We start from the raw sequence: 21,984 nt of genomic DNA, 5'->3' as shown, positions 1-21,984 counted from the left end.
CACGTGGCCTCTCCAGCTGCAAAGGAGGCTGGGAAAGTGAGTTTATATAATGGAAGTGGGTAGGAAGAGGTCGTGTGGGTGGAGAATGGCAGTGCAGGCGGCCATCAGTGTCTGCCTCAGTCCGAAGTCTTTACTTTCGGTGTGGGCCACATTGGAATACAGTGCCTTCAGCAGCCGGGAATCATCCAAGGGCCCCAGGCTGTTGGTTCTTTCATTTGGTGGCTAGCATTGCACTGTGGATTGGAGAGGCAACGAAGGGCCTATCCTCTCAAGAAGTTCCCACGGGAGCCTTTCAGGAGCTAATGCATACAGCACAGTGGAATCACCGTAAGCCGGGGGCACTGTGACAGCACAGATGAACCTAAAATACCCCACGGAGAGGGCAGGCCAAGGAAATATTACTAGGAACATCCACTCCTGGGAATGTGACCGCTCTTCTTGCTGACACGGGGGGCGGATCACGGAGCTGTTAACATTGTCATATTTAAGCATATGTCCTTCCAATCCTGGTACAGAATCCCACTCAGCTGAGGCGGCCCCAGGGAAGAGGCAGCCGCTGAGCACAGTGTGGGGACCTGGGGGTGGGGGTGGGGTGTGGAGGCGGGGAAGGGAATAGGGTGCACACAGGGGCCTGCAAGCTGTTCATTTGGCTTCTGCAAGGGGAGCAGGAAGCAAGGTGGATTGGGGCCAGGAAAATTAAGAAACTGGATTGCAAGGCTAAGAAGTTTCAACTTGTGTGTGTGCAGTAGGGAGCAAGGGAAGTGCACAATGAGGCTGTGTTTCTGAGCAGCTCACCTGTGTGTGTGCAGAGGGTGAGTTCTTGGTGGGAAGACCCACTAGACAGTGGTCGCCAACCTTTCGGACCTCATGGACCACCAGTGGTCTGCAGACACCAGTTGGCGACCACTGCACTAGGAGACTGTTGCCAGGCTGGGCAGAAAACGTTTAAGGTGAAATATGACCTCTGGGATGAAGGGAAAGAGATGGTGGGAGAGAAAGGACTGTACCAAGTGACCTATCAGGGGTGGGGGTGTCAGTGAGAATTCAGATGTTCCAAATGTAAGGATGGGGTGTCATCAGGAGACATGGGAAGGCAGGAGCATGCTCTGGGTGGGGCCCATGGGTCTGTTGTGGGTCATCATCCTACCCACCAGCTTGTGGACAAAATCCATTAGGCATCATGCTGGGTTTCAGCAGAGGAGAGATCGGGCAATTGATAATCTTCCTGTCTGGCTGTCACCAACCCCTGCTTAAAACTCGTTGAAGGCTCCCCATTGCTTCTAGAACAGAGACCAGCCTTTTCTGTCACCCACAAAGCTGGAGTACCTCTGAGGCCTCAGCGCCGATCTAATCCCGTCACTCTCTGTGCTCCTGCTACGACAGTCTTCTTTCAGCCCCAAGCATGGGACATGCTCACCACCGTATCTCTAAGAGCAGGTAATAGGTATTGAATAAACTGGTGCCGCTTTAGCCCCAGGGCCTTTGCACATGCTGTCCTCATATCCATCTTTAACTATCTCTTTCCTCTTTGCCGACTCAGGTGTATTCACCCTTTAATCATCAGTTCTAAGTGTCACTTTCCTAAGAGCACATCTGGCATCCATGAGTAGGTCCAATATCTTTCAAATACTTTATAGCAACATGTACCTCCCCTTTATAGCATCCATAGTAGATGTATTTTCACATTGACTGTGGGATATTTGCCCAGAATCTCCCCCGCAGACTGTAAAATCCAGTGGTTTTTTGTTTGTTTGTTTGTTTGTTTGTTTGTTTTTAGAGTGTTATACCTCTGTACCCAGTATAGGAATTGGAACGCTGTAGTACTCCCTGAAGATTCGTGGAGTGAATGAATGAGTGAGTAGATGAGTGAATATTCATTGATGTTTCTGGGAAGGGACTGAGAAAGCAGGTTTTACTTGAGAAGCACCTTCTAGGACAGGCAGGATTTCAGCAGAAGGAAGTGGTTCACATAACCAGCTCAGAGCTAGCAGAAGCATGGTGGGGGGAGCTTGATCAAAGGGAGTTTCCGATGTCATAAGACCAGAAAGACCAGCCAAGTTTTGGAACGATTCAAACGTCAGGGTGAGCACGTAGTTCTTAACTTGAGAGGCGCTGGGGAGCCAGGAGAGTGGGCAGGGAGGACAGCACTCACAGCTTCTCTCTGAGGAGTCAGACGTGAAAAGACAGGAAACCGATGGCTGCAGAGGAGACGGAAGCAAAAGCCAACTCAGGAGGGTATTGACGTAGCTTTGGCCAAACTTGCAAAGCACACGAAGGAGGGACTGCAGATAAGAGATGGCGAGAGCGAAATCTGGGTGATAAAATTCAAGAGACTTGGCAACAGATGGGAAGTTTAAGAAAGAAGGAAGGTCTGGAGACAGGACTGGGAGTTCTAGGACTCATGCCTTTTTTGTGCCTTGTATCTGCAGTAGAAAAAGATGTCTTTTCTTAGAAATGGTGGAAAAGAAATTAACTTGGAAGCTGCACATGCTCAGAGAGGCCAGAGAAAGAGAGAAAATCGCACTCAGCACCTAGTGTATCTGGTCATTCAGTGTTCAGTTGGCAAGGTCTGTCCACACAAGTCACCGTGTCCCATGGTCGTGTTTGGCGGCTCCCCAACACTCTACCTGGTCATACACCCAGGGCCCCCCATTACCTGCTGGGCTCTGAGTGCAGGAAGTCGGGTCCCTTCTCTTTAAGCAGCTCATCATTCCCAGGAGGCTGCTTGTTGCGACACACGTTTCCATCCGGGATCTGGGGAAACCTGAAACGGGGGCTGGGGATCCTGCCCCAAGGACCTACATTCTGCAAAGAGCGAGATGAGACACACCGGCGAAGAGGCGCACTGGCACTTTCAATGCCTGTGCCAGCACCAGCATCCAGGGAAGGGGCTAAACGGGTGTCACGAAACCACGGCCTCCGTGTCAATAATTAGATAAGGGCGTGTGTGGACTGCATACAATGTTTATTGCTGTTTATCATGCCAAAAAAGTTTTTATTTAAAATTCAAATTCCATTGGAAAGGAGGCAACAAACGGTCGTTGGGATCCCAGCCTGCTCCCGGAGGCGCTCCCAGGCTCACCACAAAGCACGCGCTCTCTACAGCTACGCGGTTCCATCACTCAGAACTGCATTCTGGGAAACTCCCCCCGCAGGTCCCTTGCAGGATGCCAGCTGAGTCTCTAGTTAGTAGCTGGGACACAACAGCCACAAAGACAAAGAAACTCTGTCCTAAGACTTGTCAGGTCATTTCTAGCTCTGAAACTATTGACCCTCAAGGATCCACCACCACCCAACCTAGAATATACGTGCGTATATATTCCCACTGGAAACAATATTGCAGGTTTTGTTGCCGGCTGGCTGTCACGTCAGACCCTGAGGATGGCCTCCCCACACCCGGCTTTCCTTCTCCGTGGGCGCCTGTGGGTCCCGGCCGTGGACGGGCAGCCCTTCAGGAGCGCCGGGACTTGCTGCACGTCGGGCACAGAAGCTGACCCTGGGTGACAATGTACGCGCGGCCGCTCAGCTGCTGCTCGCAGCCCTCACAGACGAAGTGCTTCCGGTGCCAGGCCAGGTCTTCCACACGCTGGTAGTCTTCCGAGAATATTATCTGGGGAGGAGAATAGAGGAAACAAACCTGGTAGAGACAGTGTGTTGAGGGCAGGTTGGAGGATGGTGGTTCAGCCTGTCCCTGACCTTGTTTTGAGCTTGACATGCCTCCCTGGAGAACTCGGACTCCAGTCTGAGGCACTGAGTACAGTGTCTGGTGAAAGTCACGGTTGTATCGTAGGTTCTCGGTTGGAAAGAAAAGGCCTCCACCATCAGCAGGTTTTCCTTAGCTAGTCTCTGGGACACTCTTTGGGGCAATTGCAATCCCCAGTTACACTCTAAGACAGTGGTTCTCAACCTTCTGGCCCTTTAAATACAGTTCCTCATGTTGTGACCCAACCATAAAATTATTTTTGTTGCTACTTCATAACTGTAATGTTTCTACTGTTATGAATCGTAATGTAAATATCTGATATGCAGGATGGTCTTAGGCAACCCCTGTGAAAGGGTCATTCGACCGCCAAAGGGTCGCGACCCACAGGTTGAGAACCACTGTTCTAAGATAATATTAAATACCCAGGTGAGGACAACCTAACGATACAGGTAGTGAGTTTCCTGTCACCATAGGTATGATGACAGTAGTTATTATTGTCATTATTAATATACCTTAGCGTTCCTCTAGCCTTAACCTATATTGGAGCGTCGAACCCCTCTCATAACATCTCTAGCTACTGTATTATATGATATTAACGTTGTATTGTGATATCACATTATATTCCTTTATCCTAAGACTAACAGCAACCCCCATTTATTAGTTACTCGGCCAGGCCCATGCCAAGCATTTTCACTCAGTACCTTCATAGCAACATGGCCCGGACACTGTTGTCCTGCCCATTTTATAAGGGAGAAAACTGAGGCCCAGGAGCTGGGTAACCACACAAGTACCAGATGCAGAGCCAGGGACTTTGCTTCCTCTTTACAGCCCCTGTCATGTCCTTCTGAGCACCTACTAAGGGCCAAGGCCAAGGCTGGACAGGCACTCTGCGTCTGACCCATCCCAGCAACCCTAGGGGTGCAAAGTAATACTGGCCCCGTTCTCCAGATGCGAAACAGGCAGAGAGCATTGAGTGCGGCCTGAGCCTCAGTTTTCCTCTCTGTGGGTCACATCTCCAGTGAAGCCACACGCTCCTTGGCCTCTGGGTCCTCCCCCGCGATTGCAGGGGTGCCCCATGCCTTGCAGCCACACTGGCTCTCACCTCATCGCAGCCGGAGCAGCGGGGCCGCAGGCTCTCGCAGTAGTGGCGGCCGCACCAGGGCGCACCGTCCTTCCAGAAGTAGATGAGGTCCACCAGCGGCTCGGAGCACTTGGTGCACACGAAGCAGGCGGGATGCCACTGCTTGCCGTAGCCGGCCCTGTCCGAGTAGACCACGGGGCTGTCGGCGGGTGCCACTCCCTTGCAGAGCTCACAGACCTGGAGGGTTGGGGGGGACCCCGAAGATACAAGGCAGTCAGGAGAGCAAAGGGACACAGGGTCCAGCTTCAACTCCAGTCTCTTTCCTTCTTGGGTGACCTCAGGCAAGTTACTGTCGTTCCTCAGTTTTCTCATCTGCAAAGTGGGTTCATATTGCCCACTTAGGGGGTTGGTGTGAAGACCAAATAAAATACTTATTTAGCACAGTAACTCTCAACCTTGTTGTTCTCAGGACGCTTTATACTCTTAAAAAGAGTATAAAAACTTCTGTTCATAGAGTGATAGCTATTGATATTTACCATAAGAGAAATTAAAACCGAGAAAACATTAATTAATTATATATTAATCCATTAGACAGTAAGCCAGAATGTTAACGTAAATATTTGTAATTAAAAATAATTCTGTTTTTTCAAAACAGAAAGTGTAGTGAGAAGAGTGGCCTTGCTTTACAGTTTTGCAAATCCCTGTAATGACTCGCTCAACAAGCGCCTCTGGGTTCTGATCACCGCCTCCCCTTTTCATGTTTTGCATGATGCTGTTTTCTTTGAACTCCATGAAGAAAATCTGGCCGCACACTGATATGGAGCTGGAAAAGGGAGGGGTATTTTAATCGCCTTCCCAGCAAACTGTGTATAGTTTTCTGATTCTACATTAAAATTCAAGTGGTAGTTTCCCAAAAGTCAGTTACTATGGAATTTGAAAGCATGTCAGTCAGCCTTTCATCCTGTTACATGAAGACCCACTGGCCCACCTTGTACTTGGAATGGATTTTTGCCCATGTATGATTATTTTGCAATACACTTTAAATTTTAGGGAGGTTTTAGATTTAAAGAAAAATTGTGACACATATTAATAGCTTACATTAATTTGGCATATTTGTCATGATTAATGAATAATATAGATGTGACTATTAACTGAAGTCCAAACTTTAAATCTCTATAGTCTAAGCTACCTGGTCTGTGGTATTCTTAGCTTTTACCTAATGCCCTTTTCCTGTCCCAGGACCCCCTCCGGGACACCACATTGTATGCAGTCGTCCTGTCTCCTTCGACCCCTCTTGGCTGTGCCAGTTCCTCATACTTTCCTTGTTTTTGGTGACTGACAGTTTGGAGGAGCACTGCGCAGTAGGGATTTGTCTGATGTTATCATTAAATTGGGAGGAAAACCACAGAGGTAAATTGCCAGCCTCATCACATCTTACCCAGAGTACACACTCAATCCATACAATCCTGTGAGTCATTTTGGAGTCATCTCCTGCTCCACAGAACTCTGATGATGATGATGACAATGATGGTGGTGGTGGCGGCTAGCATTTCCTTAGGGCAGGTCTGGGTCCAGCACGGTGCTCAGGAACTCGCATTATCACTAATACCTCTTACAGAAACCCCAGGGAATTGTTTCCCCTGCTGGAGCTCTCTTCCTTTTAGAGAATTCATTATTTCCCCCCAAGATATGGCAAAACTCAGGTTCAGAGAGATTGAGCGACTGCTCAGTAATGTACAGCTGACAGGAGACAGAGCTGGGATTGGAACACTTGTCTCAAGCTAAGGTTGGTTCCGCTACAGGTTGATCAGGCATTGCTGTGGCCAACAACTGTGGCTGTGGCCAGACCTGACCATGGCCTGTTCTTGTAGGACCCACCAGAGAAGAATGGGTTTTATGTTTGAACTCCAATTCAGTGAAATGTTTTCTCAAAAATAATAATTCAGTTCTTCTCACAAGCATATCTGTGTTATGCACTAAACTGTGTCTCCACCACATTTCCATGTTGAATGCCCTAACCACATGTTGAAGCCCTAACCACAAGGTGACTATATTTGGAGAAAGGACCTTTAAGGCGGTACCTAAGGTTGAATTAGATCATAAAGGGGGGACCCTAGTCAGGACTGGTGTCCTTGTAAGAGGAGAGACCAGAGATAAGCAACTTCTCTCTCTCTTCCTGCATGTCACAGAGGAAAGGCCACGAGAGGACACGGAGGAGGCGGCCATCCGAAATCCAGGAAGAGGCCTCACCAGAAACCAGCCCTGCCGGCACCTGGACCTTGGACTTCCAGCCGCCAGACGGTGAGGAAATGCATGCCTGTGGTTTAAGCCACCTGCTCTGTGCTGTTCCCAGTTCCCCGTAATGACACCCTGCACTGACTAGTACAGCCTGTATTACAAAAGCGTGTGCTTAATTATAATGTTATACAGTTGACCTTCAAACATGGGGGTTGAGGGCACCTACACTCCATTCAGTGGAAAAGCGGCATAGAACTTAAAATGGCCCTCTGCACGTTTGGATTCCCAACCGTGGACTGCAAATACAGTCGACCCTGGAGTAACATGGGTTTGAACTGCAAGGGACCCAAACAGTTGAAACCTGTGTTGTTGAAGGATCAACTGTACTTTGAATGACAGATATTTAAAATATGGTGGAAATTTGTTTTCTCTCTTGTTACATAAAGTACCCACATGACTTCGTCGATTTGGATCTTAGCCCACAGCCCCTGAAATATTTGCAACTTGGCCTTCTCCACAAAACACTTGCTGACCTGGCTTCGGAGGAGAACCCTATGTTACTAAGCAGCAGTTACATGTCAGTTCCCATGGAAGTAGTTATTGTTTTGCCACCTAGAGAGGAGTAGGCATGTGTGAAGAGCCTACTCACTTAGTATTCTTAATTTAAACACTTGAATCACATACCTACTATCCTCCTGTGCCTGAAGAGGAAATAAAAATTAACACGGTGGAAGGTGGGGAAAGAGAACCAAATGACAGAGTGTCCACGTGCCGTCCCTGAGCACATCCCTGGCTGTTGGATGAACATCCAGAGAAGGAATGTTAACTGGTCCGACGCCTGCCGATGGTGCTGAGAACGGGCTGGGTTTGTGGTTTCGGTTCTGCCCACAAGAATGAGTGGTGTGGGAGCCCCATGCCGCTGCACGCGACCCAGTCCCAGCTCCCAGCTCGCCAGGAACCCATCAGACGTCTGAACCAAAAGTGAGTGATGAGTCAGCATTCGTTTATTCTCAACATCTCTTCAGTGTAGCTGGGAAGGGTCAACTATTTGGCAAGGGCTGCTGAGTACCAAGCGAGTTGTCTGTCTGTCTGGCTCTCTAAATTTCACGGAGCGAAGTTTCCAGTCCTTTCCTCCCACAGGGGGACTTACTGTCGGCCCAAGACACCGGGTTGGGTATCACCACGATGCATCAGTGGGGAGGGAGAGGGACACAGATGAGCCTGGCTGGCCTCAGGGCATCAGCAGGCACCCGTGGCCCAGAGAAGGAAATGGGTGATACGCAGTCAGAAGAGCAGTTTGGGGGTGACCATGGGTGGCTCTGAACCCAGGTCATGGGTTGGGATTCACTCTGGAGGTAATGGGGAGCCATTGCTGGTTCTTGAGGTGAGGAATGCCGTGCTGGTTTGCACTGTAGAGAGAGAATCCTGGCGGCAGCGTGGAGGAGGAGGGATTCGTGCTCCCGAGCTTGGTCCCAGCTCCTCCGCTGTCTGAAAGGCCTTTGTCAAGGGCCTCTGTGAGGTGGCCTCTTCCCTCGCTGTTTCCCGGCACCCCTGGCTCCTGGCCGCGTTGCTGACAGTAGCCAGCCCTTCTCAGTAAACAGAGCCGCTGCCATCTTATGAAAGTAAGACGTCTGGGTAATGAGCCCTGTCAGCACGTGTCAGGAACCAATTTACTCCTTCTCGCTTCTGAGCTGTTTTCTGTGCCTCTTTCCCTGTCGTCGCAAAGAATGTTGGGGCCGACTGTCCTGACGGTCACCTTGCTGGTCCCCCGGCCACCAGGGGCAGGCTGGCCTCCAAGAGTCACAATGCCTCGCCTGCTGGGGTCCTACAATCCCGGCCCAGCTGTCTCTGGACAAACTTCTACTTCGATCATCTTTGGTGCCGTGGTTTACAATCTTTAAAGTGCGGGAGGTGGCTGAGAGGTGTGACCTTGGGCAAGTTACCCAGCTTCTCTGTGCCTTAGTTTCCCCACCTGTCAAATGAGGATACTACTAATAATACTAACAACGCCATAGGGTTGTTGCCCGATGACATGAGGTAACGCAGTTAGTGGACTTGGTGGGAGTTCAACCATCATTAGCTAAAACCTCCTGTGACCCCCTGCCCCAGCCCCCCTCACAGATGAGGAAGCCGAGGGTCAGAGGAGTTAACACTTTCCCACGGTGACAGAGAGGCTGAAGGCGGGGTCTGCGCTGGGTTAGGAGGCCCAGGGTTCCTTCCGAGTTGTGTGAGTTTCACTGTCTGGGACAACCCCAGACTCAGCTACAACCAGGGCCTGGCTTGGTGGGCCTGCTCTGATCTCGCTCCAACCCGACCGTCTCTTAGATAGTGACTCTCAGACTGGAGTCTGCCCAGCCTCCCCCAGAGGGCTTGTCCACACCGACCGCAGGGCCCCTCCCAGGGGGTCTGACTCGGTCGGTCTGGGATGGGGCACAGGAATTTGCCCGTTCCCAGGGGATGCTGATGGGGTCGGGAGATCCACTGTCATATAGAGTGTTTCAGAACGATCTTATAAAGAAACCCAGCAAAAACGGTATCACCAACTTGATTCGGGTTCAGCGAAATCCAATTAGAATTCCGGGCATGCTTCCATTCTAGGCTATTTTTAAGAAAGCCCGACGTGGCCACTCCTAGGCTGCTTTGCCTGTGAAGGAGGTAGTGTGGTCAAGTCGGAGTCCTCTGGGACCATGTTGGAAAGCTTAGAGAAGAGCACTTATCATTAGTGTATCAGTTGGTTCTTACTCGTACTCCCTGCTATCTAAAATCAGAGTTTGTGCCCTGGCCACGGGGGCTCAGTGGGTTGGGCACCATCCTATGCACCAAAAGGTTGCCAGTTTGATCCTGGTCAGGGCACATGCTCGGGTTTTGGGTTCAATCCTCAGTAAGGGGGAGGTGCAGGAGGTAGCCAATCGATGTTCCAGCCTCACATTGATGTCTCTCTCTCTCTCTCTCTCTCTCTCTCTCTCTCTCCATTCCTCTCTCTCTCTCCATTCTCTCTCTCTCTCTCTAAAAAAATAAAATAAAAATCAGAGCTTGCTCATGAGACCCTTTCCAGTGTTTGCCATACACTCAGTTTGCAGACTGTTCCCCCAGGGGGAGGACGTGTGGCACAAACCTGCCACAGGCGGCACAAACCTGACCTTTTCCCTGTGCCATGAAGGTCTGCCCTGTCCCCGCTCCGGTGACCAGCCTCTTAACGAAGAGGGTGTCACTGAAAGAGTTCGAAAGTCCCGTACTTCGGGCCTTTGTAACCTGTAAAATCACCTGCTGTGAGAAAGCTGAGGCGCATTTTAGATTCACCTCAGCCACTAAGACCCCTGCAGGGTTGGGGTCCCTCAGTGTGTGAAAATGTTGCAGATTCTCGGGCCCTCCCCCAACCAGTGGGGTGTCTGAGCCCCTTCCTGTGAATGTGGTCCCGCCTTAATGGCTGGCTTCTGTCCAATGGAAGGGATCTCTTAGATGCCCGAGGAAGGTCAGAAAAGGCAACACAACCTCCACGGGCTCCCCCTGTCACTGCACACACCCTGGCCCAGCGCAGGCGGGAGAGGTCCTGAGGCCTCCAGGCTGGGGCGACCCAGTGGAGAAGACACACAGCAGCGACGGCTGGCCCAGCCCCAGCTGCTCGCGTCTTCCCAGCACCAAGGCCAGACGTGTGAGTCAGAGGAGTCCAGCCCCAGCCTGTGAGCTGCTCTGCTGATGCCGCGGGGACAGGACAGCGATAAGCTCTCCCCACTGAGCCCTGCCCTCATTACCAACAGAGGTTATTGTTTTAAGCCTCTACACCAGGATGGGGAACGTCATTTGGTCTGGTCCTGCCAAGGCCGTAGGGATGAGTTCATTAAATGTTTGACCAAATATAGCGGCTAATTTTTAAGTTGATCATTTTGTATGGCCCTCGGCAGAGGTTGCCCACCCCTGCTCTGCATCCTGGGGAGGTTTGATGCGTAGCCTTAGGTAACAGGACCATCAGGTGTGAGCATAAGGGATTTTGAAGACTTCTGTCATGGACGTAGTCAAGACACAGAGTTTTAGGCAACAGCAGATTAAGGCCGGTGGCCAAGAGTTACGGCCAAAGAACTGTCTCCAAGGACCGAACCTCGCTGGCCTTCAGAGAGGGATCAGCAGATACAGAGAGCCCTCTAAACCGGCAGTAATCTCTCGGTCAGGGTTGCCAGAGTCCTGTTCCATCCCACTGTCTCCTCTGGACGGCTCTTATCCAAAGGCCTACCCAGCCTGAACCCGGAGTGCCTTGTGAAAGTCGCACCAGTACAATACAGTAAATATTAGCACAAGGCCTTGCACTCAGCCCTGGGTCCTTTCCAATACAAATGCTCCCCAATTCACTTATAAACAGCATCTCCTCATTTCCTCTTATGGTGATTGTTCACCATCTTTGCTTTGTGGCCTTACGTATCCCAGTCAGTGTTTATTTTTCTCTTCTCTTCTCTTCTCTTCTCTCTCTTTCTTCTCTTCTCTTCTCTTCTCTTCTCTTCTCTTCTCTTTCTCCCCATCTCCTCTCTCTCCCCTCCCTCCCCTCCCCTCCCCTCCCCTCCCCTCCCCTCCCCTCCCCTCCCCTCCCCTCCCCTCCCCTCCCCTCCCCTCCCCTCCCCTCCTCTCCTCTCCTCTCTCCTTTTTCTTCCCTTCTCTTCCATTCCCTTCCCTTCTCTTTCCTGGCTCCTGGTCATTTCTGGCATCTTTACCCTGTTGCATCCTGCTCCCCGTAACTATCACCCTCTTGAGGCTCTTGCCTGGGCAGGACAGGCCGGCTGGGTGCCGTGCTTAGGACCATGGCCTCTGGACTAAGGCCTCTACCACGGCTTTGTCACTGCTCAGCCTCAGACAAGCCACCCACCTCACAGAGCCTCACTTTCCTACTCTGAAGCAGGCGGCAGGCCCTGCTCATGGGAAATGCTTTACATGTGAGGTCACTGTGATTGGCACCCCTTGGCCTCCCACGTCCTTGGGGCAGGTGGTTGAATATGGGGCACATTCCACATGTGCACACACCCCCTGGAGACAGAAGGCCCCCAGGAAAGCAGTTTCTATCCCAGAAGCCCTCCTGTGTGTTGATGGAGGCACTTCTGAGTCTCCCTGGCTGGTGTCTGGTGGAGGGGAAGAGGGAACCAGGAAGGCTCATAACGCTTCTCTTGTAAGGAGACCATGGGCCTGGGCGTTCTCGAATCCAGCTTTGCTCATTAGTGTGTGGGCAACGACGGACCTTCTGCCAAAGGGGCTGCCCAGCAGGGAGAACCTTCCACGAGGTCATCGCTGGGCAGCCGCCGGCGGGCGCAGAGCTCGGCGCGGGGCTCCGGCAGCCGGAGTGCCTGGTCTTTGGAGTTTGTGTTGGGCGTGGGATGGGGCAGGCCCGAGTTCCAGTCTGATTTAACCACTCCCCAGCGAGGTCACTAGACAGTTTCCTAACTATGTTTTCTCGTGTTTCTTTTGGTCTGTGATCCAGAGCAGGAAATGCATGGTATGGCCTGAGGTAGTACACACATGTGCACATCACACCCTGAGACGAAAGGTTCCCAGAAAAATAGTTACCACCCCCGAAGCACTTCTGTGTTTTATTTTTTTCAAAGTAATTTTTTAAAAAATCCTGGTTATAATTTACTAAATTGATTTACTGTCCACTGATAGGTTGTGACCTGGAGTTTGAGAACACTGTTTAACTTGGCTAAGAACTTCTCTTAATATGTTAGTCTTCAAAAAAGGGAGGGGGGGTCATGTATCTTGTAGGATAATTCTTAGGATTAAATAAAATAACTATGTACATCCTGGCTCAGTGCCTGGCACAACCTAGGTGGTTGATGACATCATCATCATCATCATCCCCATCTTCTATTAACCTATAATTGCAACATAAAATCAGATAAAGCCAAAGTAATTCATTACAAATTATTTTTTTTTTATGCTTCTTCTAGTTCTGGGGTCAGCAAACTACCTCCATGGGCCAAATCTAGCCCACTGCCTGTGTCTGCAAATAAAGTTTTATTGGAACACAACCACCCTCATCAGTTTTGACACTGTCTGTGGCTGCATTAGTGCTACAAAGACGGGCGGGTAGCTGTGCCTGAGACCGTGTGGCTGCAGAGTCTAAAATATTCACTCTCTTCCTTTAACAGAAAAAGTTTGCCAATCCCTCTTTCAGTCAATGGAATCTTATGTGGTCCACTTCAGAAGAGAAATGCTTGTGAGGCCTATGTGGCAACATGGAAAAGTATTTACAAGAATAAAAAGTGGGATCAAGGGAATTTTCTGTGAAAAAATAACTCCTTTACTGTTATTAAAATATTTCCACCACAGGGAGGAGGGAGGCAGATGTTGAGGAGCCTGGTAACCATGGTGATTTTTCGGGGCTGCTTCTCTGGGTCTGAGACCCTCCTGTCCTCCAGCTTGGATGGGCACAAGGTGGGGGTCGGGCAGTGGTTTCATATTCCCAGAGAGGGGCTGGCAGGCAAGCCAGCGTGCCAAGCCCACGAGCCAAACATCTGCTTGGACAGAGATTTGGAAGTCCCTTGCCCACAAATATGTCCCTTGTTGGGGCTGGAGTCGGGCTGAGCTGCCAGCTGCTGAGTCTCCATCTGAGAGGCAGACCTCCGTGGAGGGCGGGGCCCACACCAGTCCTTCCTCTGCATTCTTGTGGGAAGAGGAGGGTGGGGGCCAGGCTACACTTTGGACCAAACTAACAAATCCTTACAACTTCCAGGAAGGTCTTCCCTTCCCTCAACCTACTCCACTCCTCTGAGTCACTCTTTTTGGCATGGCTTGGCCTGATAAAGGGGGATGTGGGCGAGGCTGGGGGCAGAATAAGAAACACTAAAGGGTGGAGGTTGCAGTAAATGTTATGTTCTGGCTTCCTTTCCCCCTTCTTCAGTTACAAGTGTGGGGTGTAGGGAAGGGCGGAAATGCCTGGGCAAAAGGACCATGCCCAGGAAATCTGTAGATCCCATTTCTGAGAGAATATCCCGTAAGCTCCCTAAACCAGGGAAACAGTTTGGTGGAGATGGTAACAATCAGAGCAGGAAGGTCACTGTCCGCAGGGTGCACAGACACCCGTAGCCTCCTTCCAGGTGGGAGAGGTGGGGAGCAGTGGGGGGCCTGGAAAGGGAGTCTGGGGCACGCTATTCTGGTGTGACAGGGTCCCGGTTGCTGGAGTTGGCAGCTCCCTGGCCACAGAACCCTTTGAAGCCCCAAGACTCATGGTGAATGGGACTGGGGTGGGGCAGGCAAGTCCTTCCCTTGTTCTTGGCACCCAGACAAGAGGTCCCCAAATTATCCACTGGGCTGGGCTGTGAGTTACTCCAAACACTGCTGTTCACCCCCAGAAACCGAAATACACCCCCCTTGCCTTGGTGTACCCACACTGCTGGGCCCCACCCAGGAGTTCTCACAATCCACTGGTCTGATGCAGTCCCAGCCACATCTCTCATCAGTAAGTCGGTTACGCTCTCTGTGACTCAGGCTCCACATCTGTGAAATGGCTATAACATCTATAGCTGGCTGTTAGGGGGATTCAAAGAGATAAATGGGCCTTCTGTGCAGTAAAGAGTTCCCACCCCTCCACCAGCACGTAGTGGGCAAATGAGGGCAAGAGGGAGGCTAAACATTTTGGGGTTTTTAATTGGCCTCACTGATTGAAAGGGCATGATTTGGGCGGGACAAGGGGGTGAGTTCGTGTCTGGGATATTTCTGCCATGGTGTGTCCCCATGAAGAGGGATTTCTCAAGACCTCACCTGTGGTGTCTGCCTCTCCTAACCTCAGTCTCATAGTAACACATTTAGAGCACTGCTCTGCGGTCCGCGTGGGCGGCCACAGCCCTTGGGTCATCTCAGATGTGACACGGCTGATTTTAGGTCGCCTGAAGGCCTGGGGGTTGAAAGCTGGGGGTGCAGATTTGCGAACTCTGCTCAGATCCGAATGACTGGGCAGCTCTGGCCGATAGGATGGGTCGGGCTCAGATGGCGCTATCCCCACAGCCTGGCCGGCCCTTGAGGCTGGCCCTCCGTTACCTGGCTTCACTCAGAACTCAGCCCGAGGGTGGGAATCCCACATGGGCGAGCTGGGAATGGCTTTGGCCTCTGGTCTGGATGACCCTTTCCTCTGAGGACACTGGTGGAGGAGGCTCAGCAGCTGACCTTGCTCACTAGAGCCTGAGCCCCGCCCAAGGTCCCTGAGGAAGGCCATGACTGTGACAGGCTGAGCTGCACCAGAATGGAGCCAGGTGAGCTCCCAGGAGAACTGGCCCCAGTGCCGGCAGGGGCACAGCACAGAGCGAAGTGGGAGCTGGTTGGTGGCCCCTGATTGCTGAGTGTTCTGTGGTCAAGGACACAGGGGTCGGGGTCGGGTGTAAACAGTGTGTTAAATGCCGTGCCTGTGTTTCCAGAACTCCCCATGGCAACTCAGAAAATGTGAGACTGATGTGTAGCCTTCTCCAAGTTGGACGCCCTAAGCCAGGAGGCCACATAAACCCAGGAAATGCCTGGTTATCATCTCCTGGGCCCTCACCGCAGACCCACTGCTGATGCCACTTCCGCTCAGCTGATGCGTAAGGTCATTGATAACACTTGTAGGCAGTGGTTTTCCAAGTGTGGCCCCCAGGCCAGTGTCGGCATCACCCCGAGGGCTCGTGACACAGGCAGATGCTCAGGCCCCGCCTGTACCTCCTAAGCAGGGAGCGCTGGTGGCACCCAGTCCTCCGAATGTGAACAAGCTTCTAGCGATTTTAGTTTGAGAACCACTGCTTTAGCTTAGAAAAGCCCTTCGTTTTTATTCACTCTGAGGCCTCCCAAGCTTACATGGCCATCCGACCCTTGCATTAGCTTTCTGAGGAATTGGCCTTTGGAAGCAGGAAGGATGGACTGGGGTCTGTCATTTGGTTTGAACCCCATGGTCTTTCCTCGGGCCCCTGGGTGTGGGAGTTTCAGACACGGCAGAGCTCAGCACTCCCTCCGTTGCCTCACAGCAATGCCCACTAAACCGTCGCTATTAGCAGCAGTAGTAATGACCACTATTAGGATGATAAGCGGCGATATGTTAACAATACAGTTCTAGTATAATAGTTTCACGTGCCTCCCCTTTGACCTCCATTTTCTCCGTAAAACTCTGGATTTGGGGTATCAGACCAAGTCCTACAATTTCCTCCTCACCCCCAGGATAAGCTGAATGCCCTGACCACTTCGAGTCAAGTTCATTGCCCTCATCAGGGGAGCAGAAATCAGACCTTGCACCTGATTCTTGCCTTGGGTACCTGCCCACACTGCCCTGTTATGAGAAACAACAAGGGCACAGCACCCAGGATGGCCAGCCCCCAGGTCTACCTAATGCGGCCAACCGCTGGGGTAAGGCGGAACCGCTCAGGGAGTGCAGCCCATGTCCATACTAAACCTGGCATTGCTGGGCATACACGGTCTATGGCCCGGCGGGCTATCTGGCTACCTTGATAGGATTTGCTCACTGGCTTCAAGGAAATAAAGAGGGAGTTAAAGAAGAGCAGCAGCCTCCTTTCTTCCTGGAACAGATGGCAAGCAGGGTTTCATATCTCCAGAAAGACTTTCAGATCCATGTTTTTCTACCTGGCAGCTGGGGGGCCTTGGAAAAATTACCTCTCCTCTCTGAATCCCCGACTCCTCACCAGTAAGTGGGGTTGGTGAAATTCACCCCACCAGGCCACTGTTCGGATTAAACAAAGACCCCGAGAGAGTGAGCATCGCATTAGGCTCGGACCAGGTGCTTATAAACGTGACCTCGATCTCCTGCTCCCCCTAGGCAACATGGCCATCCAGATTGTCCCCATCTTTCCAGGCTCAACTTAGGGTGAACATTCATTCATTCATGCATTTTCACTCATCCGTGGGTCACATATTTACTGAGCACCTGCTATGTCTATCAAAGGCACGGCTGCAGCGACAGAGATGAACAAGAACAAGACAAGACCTCAGCCTCTAGCGCTGGTGACGTAATCAATCACATAATTGGTTATTGCATTAAGACTGGAGGGGGGGAAGGAAGGACAATGCCCAGGCCAGCCACAAGTGGCTTCCTTTGGAGTCCCTACTTTATTTTCTCACTATGGAATCTGCCATTTACTGTCTGGTCTTGTTTAAATGCTTCCTAAGTGTCAGAAGTGTTTCTGAAAGTGGACCGTGGGCAGGGATCTGGGATCCCAAGCCACCTTTGCCCCACTTCCACCCTGAACAAAATGTGGGGTTGAGTCCAAGAGAAAATACGTTCTTAGATCAACATGTGTCTCTCGGGAATAGCAACTGGGAAATGTCACGACGACTTAAAGAAGTCGCCTTACAACTTGGAATCACACAGGATTAATCCTAAGGACAAATAGCTCTTTGAGGGTGGAAAGAAGGCAGCGTCAGGGGGGAGATTTGTTTATAAAACAGGATCTAATTTTAAAGTCCCTAGGATGTGTCGTCCTCCTGAAAAATGGGTCTTTTCAGCATCACCCCCAGATGTGTGGTAGAGAAAGTAAGTTTTGTTCTTTTGTCTTAATTCTCAGATAAACACAGTTTATTAGATGGTAATGCTAGATGGCGGGCCAACAGCACGGGGGTGGGAGATGCAGGCCTCGGTTTGAGATAACAAGTCTGCGTCAATGCAGCAGCGAGGACAGGGCCATTTGAGCTGGCGTTGCCCTGGGTGTCTGGCTCACACAGTGACTGCAGCCTGTTCCCAGCAAGCCAGGTGATTTGCTTGAGGACCGTGTACTTCTATCTCCAAATGTCAAATGGAAGCCTGAGGTCACCTGACTGCTGAAGGGTTTGGGGGAGGGGGATGGTGCAAAAGGGAGCTGGCAGCCATGAAACTCAGCAACGACAAAGTCTCACGCTGGTCCTTTCACTTCCTGAGGGACAGAATGAGGCAAACCCATCCCTGAGGCTTCCGCCACCCAGACCCTGGCTCCTCTGTGTGTTCCCAAACAGCCTCCAGAGGATCCCCCCCGCCCTGCCCCGTCCCGCAACATCACCCTAACTCTGGCTCTGAGAGCTTTCAGAAGCAGGGGTCCAATCCCACGATACCTCCCGGGGAGCCTGCCACCGCCCCCATGGCCCTTGGAGTGAAGCCGTAAGCCATGGCTTTCTCCCACGTGGGGAGAGTATGCTGCTTGATTTCCTGGGCTCAGCAAACAGCACAGGCTGATCAGCACTTAGGGATGGGTAGATGGGTGGATGGAGGGATGGAGGGATGGAGGGATGGAGGATGGATGGATGAATGGCTTGACTCTTCGGGAAGCGACCCCCGCTGACCTGGCCAGCCTGGTGTCCATCTCCCCCCAGCTCACCCTGCCTTTAATCACATGGGACTTCCTTCCATCTTCTGCCTCCGCTCTGCTCCCTGGGCCTTTCATGGCACCTGCTCAACTCTTTAGGGCCTGGGCGGCTCCTAGCTCTGAGGCCAGCATGGCCCTGGGCTCCTAACCCACACCCACCTTCACCCAAGCAAGCGTAGATGCCCTTTCCCTAAGCTGCCACAGTTTGGTTGTCCGTGACTGCCACTGGGCAGAGAGACTCTGCAGGGCATGACCTTGTGTTACTGTCCACGGGACAATGCCAGGCGCAGAGTGAATGAGCACCAATCGCTGCTGGAGGTCTGACTGCATGCATGAGTGCAGGGATGAGGGGAGGAGGCCTGCAGGGCGGTTGCAGCAGCCCGCGGCCTGGGAGAGACTTACGTATTCTTTGGTCGGGTCGCCGATGCTGCCGTTGGTGGTCGGGGCGGTGGGCTCTGTGCCCTCCGGCTTTTCCTGCTGCTTGCCCTCCTCCTTGGGCAAGCCGCCCTGCCCTGGGAGCGCCACCTCTCCCACACCGAGGGCCTCGCTCTTATACTGCTTGACAAATTCTTCCATGAGTTTCAGCTCGTTCTCCAAAAGTCCGCGGCAGCGAGAGGGGTCCTGGTCGTAGAGGGGGAGCTGGTGCATGAGCTGGCGGCGGCGGTAATAGGCGCCCTCGGTGCCCGTCACCGGCTGCTTCTCCTTCGGGATGAGCTCCATGTACTGCAGGCCCTGGGCAGGGGGAGAAACCGACGTGACTCTCCAGCCCCAGCAGAGACCCGAGAACTGGGGAACCTCCTCCAGCTTCTTCAGGGTTTGGCTGAACCCAAGGATTCCCAGGGAAGGAGTGGTGACACCCAAGTGGTAGTCACAGGTCACTTCCTTGATGAGAATGGTGTGACGTAAGCAGGTGTTCATTTTAGAGTTGCTGGCTTTGGGACATGGATTTTGTTTCCTTCAAAATGGAGTATTTTTACTAACCTCATGTCGATGCCTAATTTTAAAAAAGTCAATCTAGTTTAAAATTGCTTTTCTTGGAAAAATATAATTAAATCATTATGGATATAAGGGTTTTCATGGTTTATTAATTTAAAAATCTGCAAAGGCACCTTCCAACAGTAGAATCAATAAGGTCTGAAGTCAGTAACATTTCCACATGGGTATGAATGGTAACCATCTGAATATTAATATGTTCAGAAATAACCACCAATTTGGCCTTTTTAGAAAAAAAATAAATGAACAGAAATCTTCTAGTTGGGTAGGTCCTGGGGATGGGGGAGAGGGGGAAGTAAAGGTCAGAGTCACGCAGCACGAGAAACTGTGAAAGGCAAAGTGCTTATCCTTGACAACTGTTCTCCACTTCTGTGTCTGACCTTGGGCATGACCTTGACACACCACCAGGTTGCTTGATTCCCACTGCCCAGGTGGCTGCTGCCGAACTTACTGCTTTAGAACCTGCCTGTCTCATATCTCATCATTGGGGATTGTGTTAATCAACTGCAATTCATAATGAGCAGTCATCTGCTTTTAGGGAGCAGGGGTGAGGAAGCTGGGCAGGGGTACTAGTCCAGAGCCTGGTATATGCTGAGTTTCATCATAAATGAGTTCTGGATAAGAGTGTTTTTAGAAAAGAGGAGGAGGAGACCTGGGTTCCTGTGGGACTCACCAGTTGAATGGTGGCCATGGTTCTGCCCTGGATTCTAGGGACACCAGCTGAGGAGCCTTCTGGTACTGTGGGCTCACAGCACCTCCTGTTAATCCCTGCACAGACCCTAACACTTTTCACGGTGCTTTCCCAGATGCGGGAGATGGCCTGCATGGTGGACAGAGTCCTGGGGTGTCAGGAAACTTGGGTTTCCAGCTCCAGCCCTGCTGCTGCTCTCTGTGGAAGACCGAGAGAGTGCCGACCGCTCTGGGCTTCGGTTCTCTCATCTGCAAAGTTCAGAGTAGACTGCACGATCGTGATGGTCTTGGCGAGTGTTCGAAGCCTGTGGTGACTCACCTGATCGCCACCACGGCTAAGAGAGAGGTGAGCAGCAGCGCTCACCTGGGTCTACAGCCCATGAAAGGGGCCCAGGGGGTGATGGGCTCTTGTTGGCCAAAGAGGCCACGATCCTTCACCCAGAATTTGAGAGAACAAGGGTCTCTATGGAGCCACACAGCTGACTGCCCAGCTAGGAAGGGCTTATCCTTGAACCAGTCTTGGGAAGACCAGGGTGATGCATGGTTTTTCTTTTGACCAGAATGAGATTGCAGGTGGCTTCCAGCACAGGCCAGACAGGTAGGTCTGAGGAACCCCGTCTCCAGCTTTATGCTGCATAGGACTCGCTGGGAGACCTTGTGCAAAGCTCCCCTGGGCCCACCCAGAGGCTCGGACTTAGGAATCTGGAGAGGCCTGGAAGTGAGCCCTTTCACAGGTGCTCCTGGGTGCGTCTGAGCAGCACCCCTGCAGGCCAGGGCCTTTCTGGGGACAGTGGGTTGGGGGAGTAGATGAAACCATCCAGAGGGAAGCAACAGGCCCACGACCAACAGGCTGGGCAGGGACAGTCCCTGGGAGGCAAACGCCCACAGCAGCGCTTCCCACTTCTTGCCTGGGGCCTGCCCTGCTCCCAGGCCCGAAGGAAGGAGTTTGGAGAAGTGGGAACAAGGGCTTGGCTCTCTCTGCCCAAGTGGTGAGGCAGCCTCAGTGACACAGCTCCTGGGAGAGGCACCTCCTCCATGAAGGCCGCCCACTCCCTAAGCCGAGTGGTTTAAGGAATGATGGGAATGGCTACGACGTGGTGGCTACTGAGTTCCAGGCTCTTCTAGGTGCTTTATGTACGTGAGCCCATTTACTTCTGACAACACCCCTAGCAGGAAGGTACTCATAGTGCCTCTTGGGAAACTGAGGCGCAGAGAAGTTAAGCAACTCCCCAGGGCCACACGGTTAGACTGTGGTAGAGGCAGCTTTGAACTCAGCAGCTTGGTCTCAGCCCCCTCTGTTCCGCCTCTCTGGAAGACGGATGATTTGCAGAGAAAAAAATGTCCCCCCATCACTGGGCGGGGGGGGGGGGGGGTCTCCCTTTGTCATCATGTCAGGTGGGTGGACTGGGTCCCTATGGCCTGGTGCCAGGATTCCCCGGTCCCGGGATATGTCTGTGGCTCTGGCCTTAGAGGGCTGCACCCCTTCCTGCTCAGCTTTAGAAATAAACTCTGGAAGCCTGGAGCAGTGGCTGAGCCCTGCACCCACAGTACCCTCTCATGGCTCTGTCCTGGCCGTGGGTGTCTGTGGCCTGCAGAGCTCATGGGTTCCTGGCTGGGGCCCTGGGGACAGGCAGCTTTCCTTCCCGGGGGCCCTGTGTTCCTGTTCCAGCTCCAAGCCTGTGGGGATGGAACCAGGTGGGATTCCAAAGGCTCTCCTTTCCTCCCAGGCGAGATTTAACTAAATGTCAGGCTTGCATCTCTAAAACTCCTTTAGCTCACTAACATGTAGAAATCACCTAGGTCAGTAGTCAGCAAACTGCAGCCCCTTGCGTGTGGCTCTTCCACAAAATACCACGTGTGGGCGCGCACGTACAGTGCGATTGAAACTTCATGGCCACACTCAAGGGGCCAAAGAGAAACATGTGGCTCGCGAGCCGCAGTTTGCTAACCACTGATCTAGGCTCTTGCTGTCCCAGGTGTGGCCTGGGGACCAG

The 21,984-nt window shown here is 52.0% G+C and overlaps 1 protein-coding gene across 2 annotated transcripts in view; it reads right to left on the bottom strand.

Annotated features, from left to right (window-relative positions):
• Positions 1-2,948: 2,948 nt before the first annotated feature.
• The window catches only part of LMCD1 (LIM and cysteine rich domains 1), a 60,335-nt gene continuing 41,299 nt past the window's right edge, over positions 2,949-21,984 (bottom strand). For both annotated transcript variants that reach the window (XM_036332028.1, XM_036332029.1), the window contains exons 4-6: positions 18,710-19,039; positions 4,806-5,021; positions 2,949-3,610 (exon numbers count right to left, since the gene is read on the bottom strand). In XM_036332028.1, the coding sequence (XP_036187921.1) occupies positions 3,452-3,610; positions 4,806-5,021; positions 18,710-19,039 (705 nt within the window). In that variant the 3' untranslated portion in view covers positions 2,949-3,451. The remainder of the gene's footprint in view (positions 3,611-4,805; positions 5,022-18,709; positions 19,040-21,984) is intronic.

Source organism: Myotis myotis, unplaced genomic scaffold (genome assembly GCF_014108235.1).
Source record: "Myotis myotis isolate mMyoMyo1 unplaced genomic scaffold, mMyoMyo1.p scaffold_m19_p_13, whole genome shotgun sequence".
In the NCBI taxonomy this organism is placed as follows: Eukaryota; Metazoa; Chordata; class Mammalia; order Chiroptera; family Vespertilionidae; genus Myotis; species Myotis myotis.
This window is presented reverse-complemented; position numbering and strand designations above follow the sequence as displayed.